The sequence below is a fragment of the Ambystoma mexicanum genome, chromosome 10, assembly GCF_040938575.1.
Source record: "Ambystoma mexicanum isolate Mex_15411 chromosome 10, UKY_AmexF1_1, whole genome shotgun sequence".
NCBI classification, from domain to species: Eukaryota; Metazoa; Chordata; class Amphibia; order Caudata; family Ambystomatidae; genus Ambystoma; species Ambystoma mexicanum.
In genome coordinates this window covers 1,375,331,315-1,375,357,933 of record NC_090932.1, presented here as the reverse complement: position 1 = coordinate 1,375,357,933, position 26,619 = coordinate 1,375,331,315, and the positions used below count along the sequence as shown (strand labels likewise).

Genomic DNA, 26,619 nt, shown 5'->3' with positions numbered 1-26,619 from the left:
AGGGATTACCGGTATCGTTACTGCTTCCCCGACGGAGCTATTGGCTGCGGACAGCGTGCCTTCTGCCACTGGCTCCTGAGTGGTGGGGGTGGGTGGTGTGGGTGCTACCACAGTGTCGGATGGGATATCAACCCTTGGTGTAGTCGGTGCGTGTGTGGCTTTGGACCACTGGGCCACTCCAGATCTCCCAGTGCCCCTCGATGTACTGGGCCTGGTGCCTGCATCCTTGCCCTTGGCCTGCTTTTTGGGTGGTGGGGCCTGCGTTGCAGAGTCCAGCTCCTCACTGTCAGATTGTGAGCCTGTGGGGGAGCAAGACAGGGATAGCATCAGTGATGGGTCAACGTGCATCATGCATATGTTGTTGTTGCCTGCAGTTCTATGGATTTGGACATCTAGTTTGGACATGCAGTTGTTGGCCAGATGGGTGGGTCATCCAGACATGAGTCAGGGTGACACGTGTGTGAGGTGCTGCATGCACATGGTTGTGTGGGGATGTGCACGGCATATGTGCAGGGTTCTATACATGTGTGTGTGATGCCCCCATCCATTAGATAATTCCCATGTCACATTTGGGGGAGGACCTCATGCTTTGCATTGCAGTGTTTTGCGTGGACAGTCACCTCCATCTGACGTTGTTGCCACACCGCGCTCCATTTGGCCCACTCCCTCGATGGATTCAATGCCAATGATGCTGGCACATGTCTCCTCCCACTCCTGCATCTTCATCGGGGATCCTCCTCCGCCTCCTGTGCCCATGGCCAGACTCCTGTTGGCCGATAGTATACTGCGTACACGGAGGCACAGATCGTCCCACCGCTTGTGCACGTCCTTTACGGTGCGGGGGGTGGTGCCCACTGCACTGACTTTCCGCGCCACCTCTGCCCAGATCTCCTTTTTTCTCAGCAGTGCGGGACGCCGCATGTCGCTTGCAAACACTACATCTGCGTTTTCGGCTAGTGTGTCTGCTAGCATTGTCAACTCCTCGTCGGAGAAGCGTTGTTTGCGCTGGCGCGCATCACCTTTCTTTAGGGCCTTGGGCATTCTTTGATGTCGTGGGAAGAAGTTTTTCCAGCTGTGTTGTTGCTGCAGGTCCTGGGTGCAGAGGATGGCAATGGATTGTGTTTTTAAAGATGGCCGCCAAGCTCTTTCCCGTTCCTGTGCGATGACGCTATTTCCGGTTCCGCTTTTTTACGGTGACCGCTAATAGCGGTGAACGCTAATGGCGTTAAGTGCTATTAGCGGTAACCGCTATTTCCATGTAGCATGAGGGCAGAGGTGCTATCAGCACTTTGGTCAAACACACTCCGTGTGTTCTCATTCTGCTCGATCTCTCTTCTGCCTTTGACACTGTCAACCATGCCATCCTGCTCAACCGTCTCTGTGATAACCTGCGTATCACTGGTCAGGCTCTGGCGTGGCTGACCTCTTTCCTTTCCAATCGACCCTCCCAGGTCCAACTTGGGTCCTTCCTCTCTGACATCTTTTTCTCCACCTGTGGTGTTCCCCAGGGATCTAATCTCTCTCCCCGGCTTTTCAACCAGTATCTGGCACTCCTTGCCCACCGCATCGCCGCTCTCTGCCCCTACTTTCAGTGCTATGCGGACGACACCCAACTCATTTTCAGGCTACCCTCGGCCTCCTCCTCTCCTTCCCTCATCTCTGACTGTCTGTCTGCCATCCAGGAATGGTGTGCCGCCAATGACTTCTGCCTTAATGCTAGTAAGACTGAGATTCTACTCATCGGCACACCCACTCCCTCCTTCCCTGTAGCTCTCTGGCCAGCCTCGCTTGGCCCTCCTCCTGCTCCTACCTGCAAGGCAAAAAACCTCAGGGTCATCTTCGACTCCACACTCTCCTTCTCTCCTCATATATCTGACGTCTCTAAGAAGTCACACTACCAGCTGCACCTCCTCAGAGGTATTCTTCCCTTCCTCTCCTTCCCCCAGAAGCTCACTGTCTCCCGAGCCCTGGTTCTCTCGAAGCTGGACTACTGTAACAGCCTCTATCTTAATCTGCCTGCCTCCACTCTCCGCCCCCTGCAACTCATCCAGAACAGAACTGCGCGACTTGTCCTTGGCCTCAAGCCCAGGGACCGTATCTCTCCAGGACTGAAATCTCTACACTGGCTCCCAGTGCCTGCGAGGATTAAGTTCAAAACCCTCTGCATTGTCCACAAGGCCTTCTGGGGCCTAAATACCTTCAACTCTCTCTTCCTAAATATCTTCCCTCCCGAGCCCTTCGCTCATCCATCTCCAACTCCCTCAGGGTCAGCCGCTTCTAGAAGCAACGAGCTGGGGGTAGATCTCTCGCCGTGGCAGGGGCCTCCCTCTGGAACAGCCTTCCTGCCTCCCTGAAACTTGAGGAGAACCATCTCCGGTTCAGGAAGCACCTCAAAACCTTCCTCTTTGCTTCTGCTTTCTCTCTCCCTCTCCCCTGCTAAATTCTCGACTGAATCTAGTTGCACCTAATCTGCAACTGGGCCACTCTCACTGACCTCTGTCCTGGGCCCAGCCACTCTCCTCTTGCACTGCCTCCCTGGCAACCCCTGCACTGAGGGACTGTTTCTGTATCCCTATAGCCCCCCCCCCCTTTCCCAGCACTTGTCTGCACTTACCTTGCACTTGCCACCAGCTGGCCCTATTTATTTACTTTATTCTACTTACTTGTACTGCACTTCCCCCCTCCCCTTCCCCTTGCACTTTTCCCTTCCCCCTCCCCCTGCACTTGCGCGGTCTGAATGACACCTGGCCTAGTAGGATCGTTGTCTGTCTTCCCCTTGTTCCCCCCTCCCTGCCTCGTCGCGCCTTGAAACACTTGTGTATAGGCGCATTACAAATGCCATATCATATCATATCATATCAAAGCCGGTAAGGTGCTCTTGGGGGACTTTTGCGGCATGGCGGTAGGGTCATTTACCGGCATGGCACTATGCGCGTGTCCGCGTACTCGGAATGGGGCGCTATTAACGGTCGCCTGCGAGGGCGGACACGCTAATAGTGCCATGCCGGTAAATTCCGTTTTTTACCGCCTACCGTGTAATGAGGCCCGTAGACATCACATCGACAGCCAACACATGAAGCAGACATGTCACACTGAAATTCCGGCATGCATCCAGTGGCATTGATATGCAAACGCATCCCAAAAGCAGAAATGGATGTGTGTACTGAATGTAGTATATCACCTCCATCACACACCACCTCTGTCAGGCACATATCACAGGCAGAAATGACAGATGGCAACAGAGAGACGGCACATATCATAAGCATGTCTGAACAGCCAAATGGCCACAGCTGCAAGTACATCGAAACACACCATGACACACGTAATATGCATGTACACATGCATCACTAAATCATCATCACCAATACAGCTTCATCCATCTACAACTCAGCCCGTACCGGGCGTCATGGGCCATGTAGATATAGTGAATGTCCCGAGCAAAGCGAGGGCCTGCAACCAGGCATGAGGGACCATAACGCTCAGTACGGTCCGAGCTGCCGGTCCATGAAGGCTCCAGAACACCCCTCAGGGCATGATTCAGCACATTGTGCATTGATTGTGCCCAAAAACATAATTCATTGTGTCAAATCATCACGGCCAGGCCCACCAGATTAGCTAAGAGGTCCTGGTGTACAGGTACTGAACGACAGTGCACCTTCAGGATTGTGCCAGTTGAACATAACGGGTGCAATGCTGAAATCTCAGCAGCATTTACATTAATTAACAACATATTAGTCATTCAACAAAAAAGCTGCAGAGAACACATGTGTGAATAAACACTTTCACACACACATAAGTGAGTAGCTGCAATGTTGCACTACACAACATTGAAGCTGCTTGCATATGTACATGTGAAAGTGTTCAAATACACCCGTGTTCATATACGCACGTATGGTGGAAATTAAAAGCATCCGATACAGCAAAGCAAGCAGCTATAATGCTGCTTGCTTTGATGTATGTGAAAGTGTACACATACACACGTGCAGGCAGCCCCACAGTCATTACAACCAGATTGGCAGGCTAAAATCAATATGCGGCCTATACCAGTTAGTAGATTGACCAATCAACTTTGCTAAACACCCGTTAGGGTGTTCCAATATGGAGTACATGTTTCACAGGATGCACCTGTTCCCCTGCCTTTCATGACAGTGAAGGGATGACAATCTGAACATACATGCCAGGTCACTTTGACTTACAGCAGTGAGTAGGCATGTAGAACGGTGTAATATGGCTCGGAAGTGGGTGGGTGCAGTGCAGAACATGTGTACGTTACCGACTATCTACATCAACAAGTACTTTATGATGTCAATCAATAAACATGAAGGCAGTGTAAGGGCAAGTTCAGCCATCATGTGCAATGTGCAGGCAATGGGTTTCATGGCTACAGGCAATACCTCCTTTAGTGAAAATGCAGGGAGGCATTGCATGTCAATGAAAGGTTGACCAGAGAACTGTGTATTGGCAGACAGTGTTGAGTAGCGTCAGTTGCACCATCTGATTCAACTGACACCACAGCTGATGAGAATGGGACAGTAAGAAGGACACATGATGAACCCTCAGCAGTACACCCATTTGTGCAGAAGGCACCACACCAGTTGAACAGAGTCAGGGGGCCTGCAACAGGGGGAGGACTGTGCCCCACACAGACTACGACACCCTAAACATGTGTGTGATGCAGGACTGAGCCAGAGTGAGCATGGAATGGATGAGCAAATGCCATGATACGTATGCCATCATGTACACGTACTACAATGATCATCCTGCCAAGGACACATAGGGGCATGCATGGAATGCACATGGAGCATGAATGGGCACTCATGTCCCCGGGGAGCATCTGCCATCTGCACAGTCCGAGTAAGACACCCTGCATCAAGGACAAAGGATGTACCCCACAGTATGTGTCTGGCAGGTTGGCAGGGGGAAGTGTGCCTGTACACAGGAGCGTGGAACAGGCCATTGCAGTAGTCCAGCATGTTACCCACCAGTGCCATGGTGAAATTGAGGTGCAGGGGGTGGAGGGGCAAGGGGCCATACCCGCGTGGAGTACCCCCATGCAGGCTGAACACACATGCACGTCAGTCATGCGATGATATAGTCCGAGTGCTGAGTGGAAAGACACCCCAGGCTACATGCAGAATGGTCAGTGAGCTGGAACATGGACCGGAGGGGCAGCCGGGTGACTAGCATGTGAGTAGGGTGCATGTCTGGTGATGAGGGCAGTCCCCGTCTGCTCTACAAGTCCAGCATGCAGCACAGCAGGCACGCATTAGTGAAGCATTGCATTTCTCACACATGAGAACCATGTACACATAGCATGTAGTGGCAGTCAAGCACAACACATCACACAAGCAAACCACACATGGGCTGGACAAACACGCAACAACACTCATCGGACGGGCCATCAAAATCCAGCATCCCTCCCACTTCTTGGACCAATTGTGCCGGGATGAACTCTGCAGCGATCACCTCGTGCGGAGTGAGTTCTTCCTCCTCAGGTGCTGGCCCACTGCCATTCACCCGAGTCATGGCATGATTGGAGGCACGCTTTAGCTTAGCACAGCGTCAGAGGTCATCCCAATGCTTTTTGCACTCCTGAGCTGTGCGCACCTCATGTCCGAATGCACTAACACCCTCCGCAACATGCTTCCAGTGGTCCCAACGCTGGACGGGCGTAGTGTGACAATTTGGGCCCACTAGCATATCATGTTTGTGTTCTGACGTAGCCCACAAGGAAGTCCAGTTCCTACTTGCCGAAAGGCTTCTTCCTCGATGTGCCGGAGGCCAGAGCCGTGTCTGGGGTCCCAGCCTCTTGTGCAGGAGCAACCTGCCTCCTCTTGGGCAGTGGCCTGGACCCTGGCTGGCAAATGCCGCCCTGATCAGTAGGGACAGTAGCGCTGGTGGACTGGACCAAGGGAGTGGCAGGTGGAACTGGGACAGAAGCCCTGACTTGCGTCAGTGGCTGCTGGGTGCTCTTGACTAGACTGTGACCGAGAATGTCCTGGCTGGCAGACTTACAGCAGGGGTGGTGTTGGCTGCATCTGCCCATGCAATTGCCAACACCCGGCTGGTCGGGGCAGCAGATGACAACACTGCCCCAGGGACATTTGCCTCGGTCAGCGCAGCCCTGCGCGCACATTGCTTGTGTTTCCTGACCACCTGGAAATCCGCCTGGGAGTCATCAGGTGCCCAACGCATCATGCATTGGCCGACCCTGAGCCTGGGTGGTGGTCGCAACAGCTACACCTGCAGCTACCACTACCATTGGGCCTGTGGCAGTCGATTAAACTGACTGCCGGGTCACATGGGCGCCAGTGTAAGATGCAAGAGCTGCATCTCTCGGAGCCGCAGGGGGTGGTGGCATGACTGCACCAACACGTGGCAGAACATCCTGCCGGAGTGGCGCACCCCTGCCTCTTCCCCCTCTGCAGCCACCCTGGGCACCCTGGACTCCCCCTACTCCCTGGTCACCCCAGCCCCGTTCCTGACCACACCCACCACGTGGTGGACGCCCAGCTGAGGCGCCCCTCACCTTTCGTGGCCTCCCAACCATGGCACAGATGTAGTAGTGCCAATGGGAGGTGTATACGACAATTGTCCTGGGCAATTGGGGCGAAGGGGGTGGGGTACTAGATGTAAACAGCACCCCTGTGCGCCTGCAAGGCTGTATGTGACCCCGGTGACAGAATGACAGGTCACGCTACGCTCAGGCACCCCAAAACTGCAGTAAAACCGTGTACGCAATCCCGGTAGCCCCTGTGTGTGGAATTAACCTCCTGCAGTACACAGTGGCACACAGGGACACAAACAACGTGCACGTGTGGTACACACAGGCTACTACGATCTCGAAAATGGGTATGCGATACACACGGGGACCCGCAGTGGGAAAAATAGCGTGCGCGACTCACCGTCTGACTAGCGTTGGAAAGAAAAACACGCGTAGGCAAGACCCCTGCCAAAAGAAGAGGTACGTCCTCGATCGCTGTGACGGGATGGCGTGCGTAACAACAAGAAGTAGCAACATACGCGTCGGTCTCCACGAAAAGCACGTACAGCGAACTGCTGGGCTGCGCTCACCTTTAACCCACGTCACTTACGCACTTAGGCCCTTTCCTCGAATTATATGCATTCACATGTGGACGTGCTATTTTTGCATGTGGGATTCACTCTGCACCCGTCCCAAGGGAAACACCTGCGCACATCACGTCACTTACGCACTTAGGCCCTTTCCTCGAATTACACGCATTCATACGTGGACGTGCTGTTTTTGCACGTGCGGATTCACTCTGCACCCGTGCCGAGGGAAACACCTGCGCGCGTCACGTCACTTACGCGCTTACGTGCTAAGGCCCTTTCCTCAGATTACACGCTGAACTGCAGTTTTTTCACATGCTAAATCACTCTGCATCAAGCTGGTCACGCGACAACACACGGAAGACCACACACCTGCCAAGAAGGCCATTTTCCTGCCCCCCCAGAGCCACAAACCGCCTCCCACGAGCCATCTGCTGCAGCCTGCCTGCCTCCTATCCACGTGCCCTGCTATTTGGTGCCTGCACATCAGCCATCTGCAGGGGTCCAGTTGCTGCGACCACCCCTGCTGGGACAGAAGACTCCCAACTGCTGTTCCATTGCTCCACAGCCCAGCACCAGGATCCAGTTGCCCACCCAAACCTGCCTCAGGGCAGAGAGGCAGAGGGCTGCCAGCTTCACTGCAGGAGATGTTGGTATCCTGGTGGAGCAAGTCCTGGTGCATTATGATACCCTCTTCGGATGACCACACGCCGACAAGGATGGGCGAGAGAGGAGCTGGATGGACATTGTGGGTGCCATCAACGCGGAGGGGGTGGCAACCCGCGACCTGAAACACGTCCATAAGCGTTGGGAGGACTTCAGCTCCAGGACCCTCATGAAAGCCTGGCACCTCTTGGAGGCTGCGGATGCAGTGGGGTGCCGGGTCCGCCTTACCACTGACCAGATGAGGGTCCTGGAACGCATTCGCCCAGTGCTTCACCTCCATGTCCCTGAGAGGCAGACCGGTCTGGAGTTGAGTGGTAAGTGTCCATTCATACTCATTGGACAAAGTGCATGTTGAGGTGTGCCAGGAGTGTGCAGTTTGGACATATGTCTGACATGGCCCATGTATGGATGTGTATGTGCAGGGACATGACCGTGCTTCATGTCAGTCCAGTCATGTGTGATGCGCATCAATGGTGTATGTGTTCCAAAGCATGACGCACAACTGCATGTGAAGATGCACACATGTTTGCATGCCTCTGTATGTACTCAGCCATGTTTGGGGTGTGACACATGGATGCTTGTCACGCCTTCATGTACGTGCACGATGTACATGTGTGTGTGTGTCTGTTTAGTGGTGTGTGTGACTGTGAGAGACCATGAATGCGTGTGACACAGACATGTAGGTACCCGATTGGCAGATGTGACATAGTTGCCGCTGATTGCACTGTGACAGGTGGTGGATATGTACAGATGCATGTGTGTCTGGTGGCGTGTGTGCATGTGTTCATCTGTGTGCATGTTTTCGGCACTCCCCATGTTGCTTGTGACATCATGCCAACCTTTAGATGTTCATGCAGTTGTGTGTGTATGGATGCTGCTGCCTGCTGCACGATTCCTGTTAATGTGTGCATGTGTGTGTTTGTTCAAATTATATGTGTGTTGGGGAGTGTGATGCCATGTGTGAAGTTTGACACTGCCACTCATGTGCAACTCTCATGTGCGTATCAGACCATTGTACACTGCCCTGATGCCTGTGTTCTATCTCTCCCTGTCTGCAGCGTCGACTGATTAAGAGGGCAGAGACGGTGCTGTGGAGCACAGCGGCAGGGATGTAACCGCCAGCCGGAGACGCTAGGCCCAGCTCCCCTCTGAGGCAATCATATCTTCCTTGGAGTGAGGAGTCTGGTGCCACGTCCATGGCCGCAGCTGCTGAGGGAATGTCCACGAGGCTGAGGTTGGAGGTGGACTCCTCGGAAGCAGAAGGGGCAGCTGAGCCCCCACAGGGGCCTACGGAGGAAGATGGCACAGAGTAATCCAGGTTGGTGGGGGGTTTGGTTGAGGAGGAGGCTATGACAGCCCCACGCACGGGGCCTGGAAGGGGGGATTCCACGGGTGCTAGTGGTGCAGTCCAGGTGCAGGGAAAGGAGGCAGCACAGGCCGCTGCGGAGGTGCCTGTGTGTAATCCTGTCCCTGATCCTCTGACTGATCATCCGGCACCAGCAGGGATGCCTATATCCAGACCCGTTTTCAGGGAGGGGATGTGCAAACAACAACTGGCCTTCCCATCCCTGCGGATGTGGCAATCCGTGACTGGATTGAGCCTGTCCTAGCTGGTGTGGGGCTGCGCCAAAGTGGTATTCGGGATGACGTGCAGGGTTCTCGCCTGGACAATGCACGTCATTTCGAATACCTGTTTGGCTTCGTCGACCTAGTAGGACAGGTCGTCGGCACTGGGTTCCTCCGTGTGCTGGATCTTCTTGCGACGCCCTCCTCAACTGAACCCCCTATGGGCCAGACGTCCTCCGTGCCATCTTTTCACCCATGTATCACCTGGGCCCCCTGTGAAGCTGCCCCTGACCCAGCGGCCAGGCTGGTAGAGGACACATCCCTGCCACAGTCGGGAGTCGGAATCCAGCAGGGGTGGCCACCGCACCAACTGGACCCTAGCAAATGGAGGACGTGCAGGCATCAACAAGCAGGGCACGTGCACGGCAGCAGCAGGCTCAGGGTGGGAGCCATCATGGCTCAGGCCATCAACATCCCAGGGGCAGGCATCGGCCGGCGGGCAGGAGGACCCAGGATTGGGAGTGTCTTCCGTGTGGCAGCGGTTGGGCCAGCAGATAGATGCGGAGCAACGGCAGACAGAGAGGGCACGGCTCACAATGGTCAGGGCAGAGAACTCCATTCACTGGGTTTTGAGGCGGGCTGAGTGCCTTGAGGCAACTCGCAGGGAGTTGGAGGAGGACATGGCTGCATACCTGCGAGACCTCGAGGTCAGGGAACAGGCCCATCTCCTGAACATCGACATGGAGTTCAATGATGCCCTGGCCCGGAACATCAATAAGTCAGCCGTCGGACTAGCCCGCCGCCTTTGTATATAGTTATTTAGTTTTAGGTTCATTTGGTTTTTATTATGATTTGGAGTCCACGGACCTTGCTCCAATTTTTGTATATAGTTGTATTTTAGATAGGGTTTTTGGTAGGTTTCCTTTTGTTTTGGGATAATGGACCCTTCAGACTTCCATTTTCAATATTTCCAGACATGTACATACTTTCTTTTTTAGATGTTCACATGGAGTAATGTTTTGTTATGCTTTTCAATTTAGGATTTTTTTCTATGGACTTTGGGGATGTACCACTTTTCTTTTTTCATGTTCTGATTTTGATTTTTCCTTGGATTTCACTTTCTTTTTCATATTGCAATCATTATTTCTTCATTTGCATGTGTGGTTTTCATTTTTTCATTTGTTTTTGTTTTTAATACATTTAATTATTCTTCATTATTGATGTGGTCTACTATGATTTATTTTGTGCATGTCTCCATGAGCATTGGCTTAGTCATGTGTTGCCACTGTGTGGCTCTGTAGGACATTTGTTGATGGGCATGCTGTTTTTTTTCAGACTCTCATGGCATGGGTAATTTACTAAGGAGTGGGTGCAGTGGATCATTGGATGTTTGTACTGGGGGGTAGTTGGGTGGGATTTGGGTTGGCATTAGGGCCATGGGTCTGTATTGTTGTGACGTGGTGTTCGGGGGGACATGAGTCCGGGCCTGCTGGCAGGGGCCCGTCCCTGGGGGTGGGGTGGGTGGGACATGAGTCGGGGCCTGTTGGCAGGTTGCTGTCACTGGGGGTGGGGTGGAGGTCCATGAGTCGTGGCCTGCTGGCAGGTGCCCATCACTGGGGGTGGGGTGGAGGGACATGAGTCGGGGCCTGCTGGCAGTAGCCTCACAAGGAAAGGCTCCAGAATCCATTAATTCATCACAGCAGACACACAAAGGTTTTCATGGCCATGCAATCTGGCTGGTCCTAGAAACTGCCAAACACTGAGGTCCACCTGCACAGCATGCGCATTGAGGCTGCCTGGGGCAGGAGACCAGCCTAAACCAGTCCAATCCAACATAGAGAGTGCTGAGCTGGGCTCATTGAGCTACTGTGTGTGCAATGGTCACCTCATGGTTCCAATAAACAAAGGGATGAGCCAAATCAAAATGGCGTAGAACAGGGCTTAGAGAATGCATTAGCACTCCAATTGCTACCAAACTGGTACAATTGGTTTTTAATGCAGTAACACTGGCTACACAGCTGGGTAAGCCAAACCTAAATTGCAGATGCTATCAGCATACTCCACAACACAAGAGTAGGGTAGTATAATCACTTTGAGGCCTGAATAGGGTTATCGAATATCACACATATCCTGGACCCTTCAGGGCTACTCTAAGGCAGCACATCAATAAGGGTTGCAGTGGTAGTGGGATTTCAGTAAAAGTCCCTCTAAACACAAACATAAAGTGAAAGATCCAAGAAAACTAAAAACTAAAAACAAAAAAACAAAAAAGTTTAAGGATCCCATAAAATGTGACACCGACACCCTCCGAATAGAATTTTGCTCTTACACGTTTCTATGGCTAACCAACATCTTGTTAACTCTTATGAGGACCTTTACAGTCACCTCTATGCTGTCTACTCCATTGGCTTAGACAAAAGCAAGCAATTCCTAGTCTCCCGGCTCCTACCTGATATACAGTCGATAAGCTTCTTAATGAAGAGCAAGTCTCCAGGCCTCGATGCTGTGACTGTGTACAACAGGGTAATTGAGCCTCAGTCTATTTCCTTGCAGTGTGCGGAGAACATATTACTACCAAAACCTAACATTTGCTTAAATTACAGTCCCATAACCCTTCATAGATTAGATAAAAACATTCTACTCGTGGATCGTCTGTGTACAATAGAACTAGATCTTTTTGCTAATGATCAAATGGATTTTCTTAAATGCAGAAATGTTTACTACAATATTATTTTTTTTAATTGAACATTATGAAACGCACCAACTCACAGCTATATCATTATCTGGTAAGTTGTGGTACAGTATTGTAATACATGCCGTTGACAGTGTGGCATGGCAATACTTGTCTGTAAGTGTAAAGCCTGTGTGACAGTCTCAATGAAATGGCGGTGTTGCGTTTCATGTATATTTTAGAGGTTTTATTCATAAAATGTAGACCTTAGGTTGTCAAGTGTTTGGGGACTTTAGTCTTCAGTCCTTCTTTATCCTGTTGTCTAGGGTATGGCTCTTGCACCCTTATAATCCCAGTCTTCACTTGTTAGGTTGGGTGTTACTTTCCCAATATTCACTGGAAGAGTTCAGAACCAGCACCCCATGTGTCCTGAGAGACTATTCATAATAATCATCTGAATAATAGTGCCCTTTTCCCACTTCTAAGAGTTCGGAAACACCCCACGTGTCCCGAGAGACTCTAATAATAACAATAATCTGAATTGTAGCCTTTTCCGACTTCTAAGAGTTCAGAAACACCCCATGTGTCCTGGGAGAATCTAATAATAACAATCATCTGAATTATAGCCTTTTCCCACTTCTAAGAGTTCAGAAACACCCCATGTGTCCTGAGAGACTCTAATAATAATAATGATCTGAATAATAGCCTTTTCCCACTTCTAAGAGTTCAGAAACACTCCATGTGTCCTGCGAGACTAATAATAACAATCATCTGATTTATAGCCTTTTCCCACTTCTAAGAGTTCGGAAACACCCCATGTGTCCCGAGAGACTCTAATAATAATAATGATCTGAATAATAGCCTTTTCCCACTTCTAAGAGTTCAGAAACACTCCTTGTGTCCTGCGAGACTAATAATAACAATCATCTGATTTATAGCCTTTTCCCACTTCTAAGAGTTCGGAAACACCCCATGTGTCCCGAGAGACTCTAATAATAATAATGATCTGAATAATAGCCTTTTCCCACTTCTAAGAGTTCAAAAACACTCCATGTGTCCTGGGAGACTAATAATAACAATCATCTGAATGATAGCCTTTTCCCACTTCTAAGAGTTCAGAAACACCCCATGTGTCCTGAGAGACTAATAATAATCATCTGAATAATAGTGCCTTTTTCCCACTTCTAAGCGCTCTATAAATACGTGTTATTGTTGATGGCCAGCGCACCGCACGAATGTGTCACCCAGGGGGCAGATTGCTTCCATCAGAAAATGTTTTACATCGTCCACCCATTTCGTGCTTTGAAACCCATTCCTGGCCTCGTGCCCCCGTTGCTCTTCTTTTCGAGCAAAGACATGGTACTATAAAACCAAGGGGAACAGTCATTTGGTAACGTCTGTGATTGCACCGTTAGCTTTTGGCTAGCTCTGATCTAACTGAGCTTCAGCTCAGGACATGCAAGCGGGACTCTGAGAGGCCTGACTTGAAATGGAAACCTCTGCCATTCTTTAATGATTCCTGTCAGAGACCAATGTTTTTACAGCAGGACACTCTGGTCAACATTTAAGCGTTATGGGCCCGGGGACCGAGTTAAAGGGCCGAGCGCTTCCATGTCGGCCACAACAGACCTGGAGCAGAAGCAGCAGCAGTGGGCGGAGGATGGCGGGTGGGGGAAGCAGCCATCAGGCCACTCGGAATGCGGGCTTGGATCGTACCAGGGGTGGACTGGCCTTTAGGGAACTCTGGAGATTTCCCGGTGGGCCCCTGGGCCTCTTTTCTGTGGTATTTCGAAATTTTCTCATAGGAAAAGCATTGGGTTTGCTGAAAATGTGTCATATAGGGCCACTTTGAACTTTATTTCCAGGGCCTCTTTTGGTCTCCAGTAATTATTTCCAGCCTCTTTTAGTTCCCAGTCCAGCCCTGGATCGTACTAGATACAGCCCGCGTTCCTTGCCCCCTGATTGGTCCCCCCCTCTCCCCCCCTGCTAATATGCGATCCTTTTAATGGCACCCAAAACACAGCAGCACAGAGACATCACAAAGACACGTCACAATTAGCATTCCCCACGTCACAATGAATGACATCATAACGATCAGCACAGCAAAGCAGCTTCAGCAGTCTGGCCAGTCTTTGTGCCGTCCTGCTGTTCATGGTGAGTTACGTACCTTGTTGCACTGCTTTTGTGTCCATTTTCTCCATTTCTGAAAGCACTTCTTTGTTCTGTTTCCACCCATTTGCGATTACTCTGAGGTTTCTGTTCCCCTTTAGGGTATTATGTTGTCTGTCGCTTGGGTTTGCTATTTTAGCAGTGGCCAGGTTACCTTATATTTTCACTTTCTGCAACATTACCATAACTTTCTTTCCTGGCTCCCCGCTACTTCAAGGCGGAATACTGAGTAAGCAGTGGGGATAACATTCTTTTTTCTTACAGTCACAAATGTTGACTTCTGACAAAGACAACGGTTCAGTTAAGGCTTCGTTGGATAAAATGGATTATTTTCTTCACATGCTTTGTTTGCACCCAATGGTGAAGTCCAAGAAGAGGTGTTTAGGATATACCATGATCAGTCTACGCAGTTCAAAACGGTGTAAAGGCTACTATGCAATTGCTACATAGAACATGTTGGTGTCCTTCTGTGTCTTCTGACTGCATGCTCGGTTTTCCAGTGTGTACCAAGCGTAAGTCCACTAAGTAGGTACAGGTGGGCTTGTTACGGCCTTTGAAAGTGTCTAGTGAAGGATATTAGTAGGGACGCATCCACGTGGACACCTGAACCCTCAGCAGCGCTTACCATTTCTGCATGGGAGGCCCCAGTGGAAGAGGTGGCAGTATGAGGGAGGGGCATCAGGCAATCATCTGGAGTGCAGGAGGGGGCATGTTTAGCTCGAGATGTGTGATGCCCTGATGTCTCGTGGACAGTTGCAGTACATGGTTCATTAGAAGTACTTTCACGTTAGTAGTAGGTCATGGGAGTCTTTTCCTTTTGTCCATTCTCCAATGTTGTTCAGTGGTGCTGTGCCCTCATTTTTCACTTGCTGGCACCAAGTGCGGCACAGTGTCAGGTACGCAGTTGTTGTGTCACTTGAAGTTTGATTATGAGTGCATGGCAGAAGTGTATTGGCCGTATGGGTTAAACATTGTAAGATGTATGCGAGTACTTCAAACCTTTTTCTTTTCCAGCTACTTCCAATGAGAGCTTTCCAAGCCATCCTAGTAGCCATCCAATGGAAGGATAGCTCCGGGCCAACATGTTTGTCTTCGAAAGCAAGACAACGCAGCGTAACACCGGTTGGAATCCCGATCCCGCGCTTAGAAACCACTCGTTGATATTAAGCGCATTATAAAAGAACAGAATAAAATTATAATACAGAACATGGTCTCTGGGCAGAATATATGACTGCCATAGTGGTAAGAAGATATGACAACTCTTTGTTCCTCTTACTTGCTCCTCTGTGGCACTCCACATATTTTGGTCCTTGCTTGTCTAGCCTGTGATTGCTGTGCCTTAAAGTGGAAGTGCACTCAAAAATGTTATTGTCCCAAAAGATGGGCCATAATCAAAAATATATATAAAACATATTTTTAAAGAAATGTCCTATGTAAAATTTTGAGCAATGAGGCTTAAAGTTTTTACAAGGAGGCATCCATTTTGTGATATGAAGCAGCCTCCTCTGTTCATGTTAAGCTCTCCTGGCAATAATCAAGCAGCAAAAGCTCTACTACTGCCAGAGAGCAGAGCTTAACATGGAGAAGAGGCTGCCAGTGTTTACAATTGCCTTCACTTTCATTTTACGTTTTCAGAGCAATTATAAATACTTTTCCGGCTACCGGTGGAGTTTTTATAATTGCTGCGACTTTCTTTTCTAGTTTCCCGAGCACGGGAAACTGAAAACTAAAGTCGCAGCAATTATGAATATTCTGCCGGATGCCGGTGAAGTATTAATAGTTGCCTGGACTTGCTTAAAACTAAAGGCGTGGCAATTATAAATACAACGTTGTTGTATTTATGATTGCCGTGATTTTCTTTAAGTTTCCCGAGCTCCCCCAAGCCGGTGGAGCCCGGGAAATTTAAAAAGCAAACCACAGCAATCATAAATACAACATTGTATATATAATTGCCGGTATTAAGGTACTTGAATTCAGCTCGCCTTTTATTCTACCTATTTTACATTTTAACATGTTGCATCAATGTTTATATGCCCAAAAACTTTGTAGCTCAAATTGTTTACTGAATTAATGTCACGCATGCAAAATGTACTTTGTTAATATTCTGGCTTCTTAAAAATCAATATTATAATTTGCACAGAGCATAGCAAGCATTTATAACAAATGCCATGTTATATTTGTGAAAACGTATTTACTGATATAATACGCATGGAAATGCACACTCTGATTACTAGTTTAAAAAATGGCCTTATTAATAGGCACAAAAAGTATTATTTTGTGAATCAGAGCATTTGTTTTCTCTTCTTATCCACCATGCCTGTTGTGTGTTTCATTGGGTGGTGTTGTTAAAAATGACCTAATTGCGTTACCTCCACCTTTTTGGTGGTAGCTGAATTACTGCCACTGTTGTCGCACCTCCGAATTCTAAAATGCTGGAGGTGAATCCGCCACTTTACCTCACATCGTCAGAATTACTATGACAGAATTACCTTTTGCAGTAATTCCTCTAAAATCCCTATGGCTACAATTCGACACCAAAAATTGCGATTTATTCTGCCTTGCCACACTCGAGTACCATGGTAAGTCCAGGATTCTTGGACAGTTTGATGGAATTACCGCTGAATTACCATCACATTTATAATGAGGAACATAGTCTTTTCATTTTTAAAAGTTCTTTTATCTACTATGTTTTAACTATAAATGCCTCCCACATTTCCCGACGTTGGAAAGGACCGAGTGTCATAGATTAGCTGTTAAGATAATTTATTTTTGCTACATCGAGTCACTGCCCCCTGTATGTGATTTCAATCCGGCACACACCCAAGTCAAAGCACAACTGAAACCCTTATTTATTTATGTCTATAAATTCAATATTCTGAACGATACCACTCATATCACACCCTTCTCCTAAGACCACTCCCCCCCACCCCCGGTCACACTGAACCAGGAATCAGGCTAGTTTGCAACGGTAAATATTTATTTATGCATTGAAAATGTAATCACAATATGTTTTAATAGATAAACAACGATCACCAATGGAGTGACAGAACACTGAATAATATCTTTAATACACTAGGAATAAGTAATAAGCAAAACAGATGCAGCACAGAAAATAATACTTTTGTGTTGGTTCAGATCAGCTAGCACTATGGTTAGAGGTTCCCCCTGCAACACCCCTCAACCCCCCCAATAGGCAATGTAGAGAGATAGGAGGACAGAGCAGGTATTCAGGAATAGCACCAATCAAACAGAATATCAATGCCACCTTCCCCCCATAAACACAAGAGAAAAAACGGAATCGACTTTTCATCTGTCAGGATGTCAGGATGGCTTTTACAATTGTCCTTAAAATTGACTGGGCAAAAACACCAAATGTGGTCAAAAATACTTAAATTGTTATACATTCTTATGGGAGCCGCTTTGAACAGTTGACACAATCACAAGCAATGATTTAGTCCAAAGAAAACATTTGAAATCTTAAAATCCAAGTTGGAAGCAGTTTAGAGCTATTTTGCATGTGTAAACCTTTCACATTTTTTAAATCGCGGCAAACTTTTCCTTGCACGATATTCACGATAACGGGAGAATCAGACTGATTATTGGGTTCCATGGATAGGTATGGATGTTAGGTACAAGTGGGAGTTGAAATTACCTTTCTATCACAAAAACAGAAGGAGTTATAGAGGTTTTAGTAAAGGTTGTTTTTGTAAAATAAGCGCGAGAATGGAAAACAGAAATGCACTTTTGAAAATGCAAATGGGTTTGCTTACACTAGAGAATGACTATGAAAAAGCGAATACCACACAGGGATCTTACAGTCACTTGATCAGGGTGACCCGCCTGCTAAGGAAACTCGACTTCTTCAGATGAGAAAAGGGTCAGCGCAAAGATAGTTCTAACCAAACTGGTTCTGAAGGAAAGATAGGATGGGTTTGAGATAGGAATAAGAGAATGCAAATATACTATGGGCCACAGTGCTTTCTATTATTACTCACAGGATAAGTTTTTAAATGGGACCGTCATTTCTGGTCATATTTGGGTCTGGTCTAGGAAAGACAGCACATCAGGCATGGTACTATCAGCTATGCCGGTTGCCGGATTTGCACAGGATCTGCGCTCCTAGTCTGTGGGTATTTGAATCAGCTGGATGGCTAGTTCCTCAGGCAAGCCTAGTGGTGGCAAGCCAGAGAATTTCAGGATACTGGTTCAAAAGGCCTTCTCACACCACACAACGCTTTACTGGGTGCGGAGAATACATTTGAGAATTTGGGCCTTTCTGGAAATCAATGGTTCTCTATTGCTGGCAAGAGATTTGGCATCTGGATCTGGAAGAATATTAAAGCTGGATGTAGAATGCTGGATCAGAGTGCTTCGCCGGAATCAGGAAACTGAGTGGATCTGTGTGTCCCCATGTGTTGTCAGCTGTCTCTGTTTATGCATTAAAATGACATCACAAAGGGGGTGTATGGGCCGGCTTAGCTAAGCTTGCCCGTGTGAGCTGGGATAAGACCACACTTCATCTCTGCCTTGCAATTTGAGTTATTCGGATCAGAACATATCGCACAGTTCTACGGCCTCTTCATATGTGCCGCCAAAAATTAAATTAGCAACTCTGTCCTTTTTATATTTCTCCAGCATGGGGTCTGGCATGGATTCACATACTCATGAATATTCCCCGTCGTCAGGCCGGGAATCCTCGGTATAGAAAAAATCAGTATCAGTTTCGTTTCTGATCTGTCTTTCTTAGTAGTAACCAATCACTGGTCTCTGGGTCATACTGCCCCCAGCCAATGACTGCCCTCTCCCTAAGCCCCGCCTCTGGCAGCCATCCTCAGATTTTACCGCACGTTCAAGTGTTGGGAGTCCTCGTGCTGTAGCTCTCGAGCTTTTGCTGCGTTTTCGCGCGTTTTTAGGAGATTTTTCTCATTTTTCGGTTAAATTGAACCTCAAGCTCCACTGTTTCTACATCCGATCAACGTGGACCCGTTTCAGAGTTTTTTACACCCTTCAAGGGTGAATATTTCGTCGAGTTATGCTTTTGGAGAATTCCAGAAGTTCCGAGGCCTACCCCGGACATGGCCCAGGAGAAAGGAAGCTCGACGCCTGGGACGCTGTTCAGGACCGGACCCTGGATGCCCGCTTCAGAATGTGTTCAAGGAGGACGAGCATTCGTTATGCCTCTACTGTCTCCATGAGGACAAGACGCACGTGGAGAAGGACTGTGCGTTTTGTGGGAACATGTCGGAGCGGACCATGAAGAATCGCCACCTCCGTCTCGCCAACTGGCTGGAAGGGAAGAGCCCGTCAGGCGAAAAGAAGAAAAAGAAGTCAGCGCGGTCTTCTAAGTCCTGTGAGGGCGCCCCGGTGACGGGGGCCCAACAAAAGGCCAAGCACCGCGAGTCTGCGAGCACCGGGAGCGCCGAACGGTCGGGCTCCTTGGCTGCCAAGCAGGGTGCATCCTCCCCGGCGCCATCAACCACGAGCCAACACTCTGGCTCGGGTAAGAGGAAGTCTGAGAACCCGGCGAAGCTTCTGGAGAGGCCCCGGTCGATCTCGAAGATTCCGGCAGAGGGGGAGCGAGGCTCGGACCCTCCCCCCAAGGTGAAGGCCCCAGGCGTACAGAAGGTGACGATGGCCTTAATTCACCCTGGTAAGACCTCGATCGAGGATGTTGCAGCGGCCCTGGCTCAGCCTGTGGAGGCTACGCTAGTGGAGGCGACCTCAGGATCCAGAGTCTCCCTGCCACCGCAGAGGGAGTCGTCTTTCAGGCCCATCGAGAAGACCCCCACAAAGTCCGCGTTGGAAAAGGACGGGGAGGGGCAGGTGGCCATCGTGGATACGGACACGACCACTGAAGAAGAGCTCATCGAAGTCGTGGAGGAGGCCCAGCCCATCGGGAGGGATCCCAACGAGGGCGACGATGAGAGCGACGGTGCCGCCAACGAGGTTCCTCAAGAGCCCTCGCGCCCGTCGTTTCCGGTGCCACAGGACACTTCAGCGGCCATTTTGTCAGCGATTCAGTCCTTATGCTCGGAGAAAAGGACAAGGTTGCCCCTCCCCCCGACGGAGGTACCTGAACCAGACCCGATGGGGGAACTGGAGTCGGGACCTTCGGAAAGTCCACCGCATAAGAAGAGGCGGATGCATCCTCCGCCACCTCTCCCACCTCTGCGGCCTGCTCTGCCTTTCCCCGGTTTACTACCCACGGGGATGATACAGGCACGGACACGGCTACGACAGGTACAGATGATGACAGAGGTGACGACGGGACGTGTCCCCCGTCGCCCCCTGCTCGGGCGTCCCCGTGAAAAAACGAGAAAGGTGGGGGGGCATCGGCCCCAACATCAACTTCCCCGCCGGACGGCGAGGGCAGGAAGCTGGACACGATGGGACGACGGGTCATCTCATCCGCAGCGACGACTATCAAGGCGGCCAACGCCTTGGCTATCGTAGCCCGCTACGACAGGGAGTTGTGGTTCAAAATCACCCCTCTATTGGACTTCCTTCCGGACGCCAAAAGGGCTGAGGTCCTTGAAATCTTACAGGAAGGTGAGATTGCTTCAGACCACGCATCACAGTGGCAACGGACATTGCCAACACCGGTTTCCGTCAGTTGGGCAACAGCGTTTGCCTGAGACGACGAGGATGGCTCAGGGCGACGTATTTCCACCAGGACGTACAAACCAAAGTTTTGGACATGCCCTTCGATGGGAACAACCTGTTTGGGAAGGCCGTTGATGAGTCCCTTCAGGCTATCAAGACAGACAAGGAGACTGCCCGGGCACTGGGAGTGCTCCAACAACGACGGCCGTCCTTTCGGAGCTCCGGAGGCAGACAAGGTGCCTCCAAGGGATCCGGCAGTGGCTCCTCGACGTACCGCCAAGCGGCAAGATCTTCGTCTCAGGAGGCCTACAGGGGAAGCGGCAAGTCAGGTGGTGCCCGTCGTCGTCAACAGGGAGGTCAAGGAGTCAAGGCGGCCTCCAAACAAGATTGAACCGACAGTGGGGTCGGGCCCCCGCCGAAGCACCCCGGTGGGAGGCCGGCTGACGAGGTTCGTCAACGTGTGGGAATCCATCTCCACCGACCGTTGGGTGCTGGACGCCCTGGCCCAAGGGCACGCTCTCGAGTTCCAGAAGAAGTACCCTCGTGTTCCACCCGTGGCCAGGAAGAAAAATCACGTCCCTCAACTACTGTTGGAAGTAAGGGCTATGCTCAAGAAAGGTGCCATCGAGCTCGTCCCAAAGAGGCTTCGGGGCTCCGGAGTTTACTCAAGGTACTTCCTCGTAAAGAAGAAGCCAGGAGGATGGCGTCCCATCCTGGACCTGCGACGACTGAACAAGTACATCAAGGCACAGAAGTTCCGGATGGTCACCCTTCAGCACGTGCTCGGACAGCTGGAGGAGGGCGATTTCCTGTCGTCGTTGGACTTGGAGGATGCGTACTTCCACATCCCCATTCTAAAAAGACACCGAAAGTTCCTCAGGTTCATGGTCCAAGGGCGGCACTACCAGTTCAAGGCCCTCCTGTTCGGATTGAAGTTGGCACCCAGGGTGTTCACCAAGTGCCTCGCGCTGGTGGCGGCGTGGCTGCGCCTGCAGGGGATCCATGTCTACCCCTACCTGGACGACTGGCTCATCCGGGCAAGGACAAGGGAGCTCGCCGTGGAGCACATTGCGAAGACCGTCCAGCTGCTCACGGACCTGGGGTTCTCCATCAACTTTCCAAAATCCCACCTGGTCCCGTCGCAAGTCACGCTGTTTCTGGGAGCCAAGCTCGACACAGTGGCGCGGCTGGCCTCGCCGTTGGAGGAAATGACCAGGACCATCCTGGGCAAGGTGCAGTGTCTGCTGGCCACGGACATGGCCAGGGTAAGATCTGTCAAGTCCCTCCTGGGATGATGTCCTCCTGCATTTATCTGGTGCGCCTTTGCAGGCTTCGGATGCGCCCCTTACAAGAGTTCCTCGATGCCCGCTGGGTCCAGTCGACGGGCAGCTTCGAGGACAGGATCCCTCTCAACGAGACGTTCCGTCAGGCAATCCAGTGGTGGGGTACCCGCTCTCATCTGTCGGCGGGCATGGACTTTCAGACCCCAGCTCACCAGGTGACAGTGACAACGGATGCCTCCCTGGAAGGTTGGGGAGCGCACTCCGTAGATCTTCACACGAGAGGCCTTTGGCTCCCGGAGGAGAAGTCGCTCCACATCAACATCTTGGAGCTCCACGCAGTGTTCTGGGCCCTCAGGTCTTTTCTTCCGTCCCTCAAGGGCAAGGTGGTGAGGATCTTCACCGACAAAACCACCACAATGTTCTACATCCGGAAGCAGGGTGGAACCAGATCCCCTGCCCTATCCAAGGAAGCCCAGGATCTGTGGCATTGGGCCGTCGCCTAAGAGATGTTTCTGGTGCCTTTTCATCTGGCAGGAATAAAAAACATCATCGCCGACTCACTCAGCAGAGAGCTGCGCTCGTGCCACGAGTGGGAACTACGCCAGGATCAAGTGGATCGACTCTTCCGAAGATGGGGCGAACCCCAGATCTATCTCTTCGCGACGGCGACAAACTCCAAGTGCCGGAGGTTCACCAGCAGGTTCCCCCAACCGAGGAGCAAGGGCGATGCTTTCTCGTTCCCCTGGGACGGCCTATTTCTTTATGCGTTCCCTCCGTTGCCGTTGCTGCTCCGGCTCATCAACCAGCTCAAGAGGTCCCGGTGCAGGATGATCCTCGTCGCACCGGCGTGGCCGAGACAGATCTGGTTCCCGGACCTTCTGGACTTGTCAGCGTCCACACCAGTCAAGCTGGCGACGGACGCGGATCTTCTCTCCAGAGAATGAGGCGCCGTTCTTCATCACAACCCAGAGTCGCTGAACTTGCAGGCCTGGCTCCTGCAACACTAGAGTTTGGAGGGTACGACATCCCAGCCGACTGCAGAGAGGTTCTTGCAAAGGCCAGGGCGTCCTCAACTCTCAAGTGCTACGGACATAAATGGAAGAGGTTCGCTGTCTGGTGCCGTGCACAGAAGATTATGGCCCCTCAAGTATTGCCGTACCTACTGTCATTGGCCAAGGCTGGACTAGCTCACGCTTCCATCAAGATCCATCTGGCCACCATCTCACGATACACCAGGACTACAGGATGGGCGTCCTTGTGGTCTCATCGGCTGGTGAAGGAATTTATGAAAGGATTGTTCCTATCATTCCTGCCGGTGAAGGCTCCTGCCCCGGCGTGGGAGCTCAACGTGGTGCTGACCAGGCTCATGGGGGCCCCATTTGAGCCTATGCATACTGCACCGTTGAAGTTTCTGTCGTGGAAGACAGCTTTTCTCGTGGCATCACCTCCGCACGACGAGTGGGAGAGATCCAGGCCCTATCTCGCAAGCCACCATACTTGACTTTTCACGACACAAGGGTGGTGCTGAGGACGCACCCCTCCTTCATGCCCAAAGTGCCGTCGGACTTCCACCTCAACGAACCGTCGCCAGCTGAAATGACTCTGCACTCGCTGGACGTAGCTAGAGCGCTGAAGTTCTACATGGACCGCACAAAGAGTTTTCGGAAGACGTCACAGCTGTTTGTAAACTTTGGACCTGTGAATCAAGGGAAGGCTCTCTCGAAGGCTTCCATTTCCAGATGGTTCTCCGGCTGCATCATGCACTGTCACCGGTTGGCAAACCGACCGCTGCCCGGCCGTCCGAGAGCCCACTCGACCAGAGCGATCGCTGCTACCACGGCGTTCCTTTCTGGTGTGCCCCTGCTCGACATCTGCAGGGCTGCAACATGGAGGTCGACACACACCTTCACGAGATTCTACTGCGTCGATCGGGACTCCAGGGAGGAGTCCAGGGTCAGCCAAGCAGTGCTGCGCAACCTGTTCACTTAAGGTGAGCCTGGTGAGGAGGTAAAAGATGCTTAATGTTGAGTGTTTTGGTATTGCTTAATGTTGAGCCTGTTGCCACCTCCCGTGGTTGTGCATGTGTATACTGCTATGTATTCTTATATTCATGAGCATGTGAATCCATGCCAGACCCCATGCTGGAGAAGGAACAAGTTACTTACCTGTAACTGTTGTTCTCCAGTATGGGTCTGGCATGGATTCACATGCAAACCCTCCCGCCTACCCCTCTGCGGCTCTTCACTTGGTCATACTGCCACTTTACGTGCTACCAAATCTGAGGATGGCTGCCAGAGGCGGGGCTTAGGGAGAGGGCAGTCATTGGCTGGGGGCAATATAACCCAGAGACCAGTGATTGGTTACTACTAAGAAAGACAGATCAGAAACAAAACTGATATTGATTTTTTCTATACCGAGGATTCCGGGCCTGACGACGGGGAATATTCATGAACATGTGAATCCATGCCAGACCCATGCAGGAGAACAACAGTTACAGGTAAGTAACTTGTTGCTTTTCACCTCTTTGAATAACAAGTTATGAGTCTTTTAAACATTGTTCATTGTTCATTCTTAACAGCAGATGGTCACTTGGCTCCACCCATTTGTCTCTCCTAGAAGCCAAGTGCATCCCCCTCCTTGGGGGAAGCTCCTTCCAAGAGAGTTTACGACTGCCTTCGCACCTCCGCTTCCTGGGCTGAAACTTGTCATTGTTCCTCCTTTTCCATAGACAAAAGTCTGTTTCTAACCCGCAATTAGCACTTCCCAGTGAGTTTCTGCTGAGAGGAAGGCCCTCCTTCTTGGAGAAACCTGCTTTTCCAGTTCTTGTGACTCAGCCAAGCTAATTAACTTCTTAAATTCTGCAAAAACCAACTTTGTTGCAGCAAACATAAATACAATTCTTTCTTAGCCTTAAAATCTGTGGGGTCAAAAACACAACTAAAATCTGTATTCCTTTTTGGCAACAATCCTTTTTATGTTTGCTAATCCAGCAGACTTTTTAGTTTTAGGTCATTTTAAAGTGGCATCAGTGCTCCTCTGACAGCTGTCATTCAGGTAGCCCCGGGTACTGTACCCGGATTTTGGCCTAGGCTGTCAGTTTTCAGACTTTGTACGTTTAACAATGTTTCATTTGATACATGCATTTTAGCAAAAGGCAAGATTGTCAATGTTGAAAAGTGTTGTGGGCATTTTGGAGTTCTTGGCAACAAAGCAAAGGTCATTTGTAGGCCCATTTTGGGGTTTCACTTGCAAAGTGCTGCTTCTCTCTCTGCACTCTGTTTGCTGGTCATGAAGCCCACTGTCACATTTCTCCAGGGTGTGCTCTATTCCACCGCACATGCACCATGGGGGGCAGGTTGTGCATTCCTATTTTTGTGTGTTGAAGCACACGGTTTATGTAGGTTTTTGGCGCGCACAAGGGTTTTGCCGTCCTTGTTGCTGTTTCTTTCACCATGACTGGCAGAGTGATGCCGCATAGCATGGCGGAGTGGGTCAATACATCCCACACACCGTATTGTGAAAAATAAGTTAGGAGGTATTGGAGGTACTTGTAGCAAACTGTCCATTCGGTATTAAGACTGACTTGGCTAAATGATTGTCTGTTGGGTGATATTTAACACTGCTAGAGCCATTTTTCAAATCAGATAAGAAAGTCCTGTCAGATGCTATAATGTTAGCCACTTATTCTTTTTATGAAAACCATTTTTAATTGTATTGTCTTATTGTTTAACATATATTTTATGTCGAGTTGCATTTTATTATTAAGTGAAATGTTAAGCCTTCTCCTGTGCTCTTCTAGAGCTAGACTCTCCAAATCTAGGATTTTTCACTGACTGTATTTCTGAGCAGTGAGACCCATAATTCTTACAATTAATTCACTGTTGACCTGATTCTAAGTTCCATGTAAAATAATAAAAGTGTGATTCCGTGATGGAACACTTTTTCTTATTTACTCCACATCTAATCTAAATAAATAAAAGCACATTATAGGCAGCAAATTATAAAAGTGGCATTGCATCATGCAATTATACGATTCTTATTGCACGTGTAGCCCAGAATCAGACCCTGCTAGATTAGCTATGCATCATTATGAGATGCTTCAAGTGGGGAGTGACGTTTACACTAATACACAGAAAAGGAGATGTTAACAAAGTGCTTAAACAATAGAACTATAATGTAGTTCCATATTATTTTTCACAAGGTGAAACGATTTAAATATCAAATAGTAAGATATGCAATTAAGTGGTTAAACAATCAATAATATTTCATTCTAGTTGTGGGGTGACAAAATATTTACCAAATGTAGTTTAAAAACTACTTAACATGTATATGCTTTGTTTGAACTCTGTAGGAGGAATCAGATGCAAGGTATCCAGGACAGTGTACGCAAGCTGCAGAAGCTACCAAGCCTATCTCCACAGGCGATTAAAAACCTCTGGATTCGCACTGCTCTCATAGAAAAAGTTCTGGACAAAATTGTCCACTATCTGGTAGAAAACAGCAGGTACGTGGACAAGTGTATATTTCTTTAAGAATTCTCTTGAGACCAATCACAAATAGAGTGTGCATAACTTCATGATTCCATCAACT

General features: G+C 49.8%; 1 protein-coding gene across 2 annotated transcripts in view; it reads left to right on the top strand.

Moving 5' to 3' along the window:
• Positions 1–26,619, top strand: part of SGSM1 (small G protein signaling modulator 1) — a 1,887,833-nt gene that overhangs the window by 741,654 nt on the left and 1,119,560 nt on the right. For both annotated transcript variants that reach the window (XM_069619387.1, XM_069619388.1), the window contains exon 5: positions 26,381–26,533. In XM_069619387.1, coding sequence (XP_069475488.1) covers positions 26,381–26,533 — 153 coding nt within the window. The remainder of the gene's footprint in view (positions 1–26,380; positions 26,534–26,619) is intronic.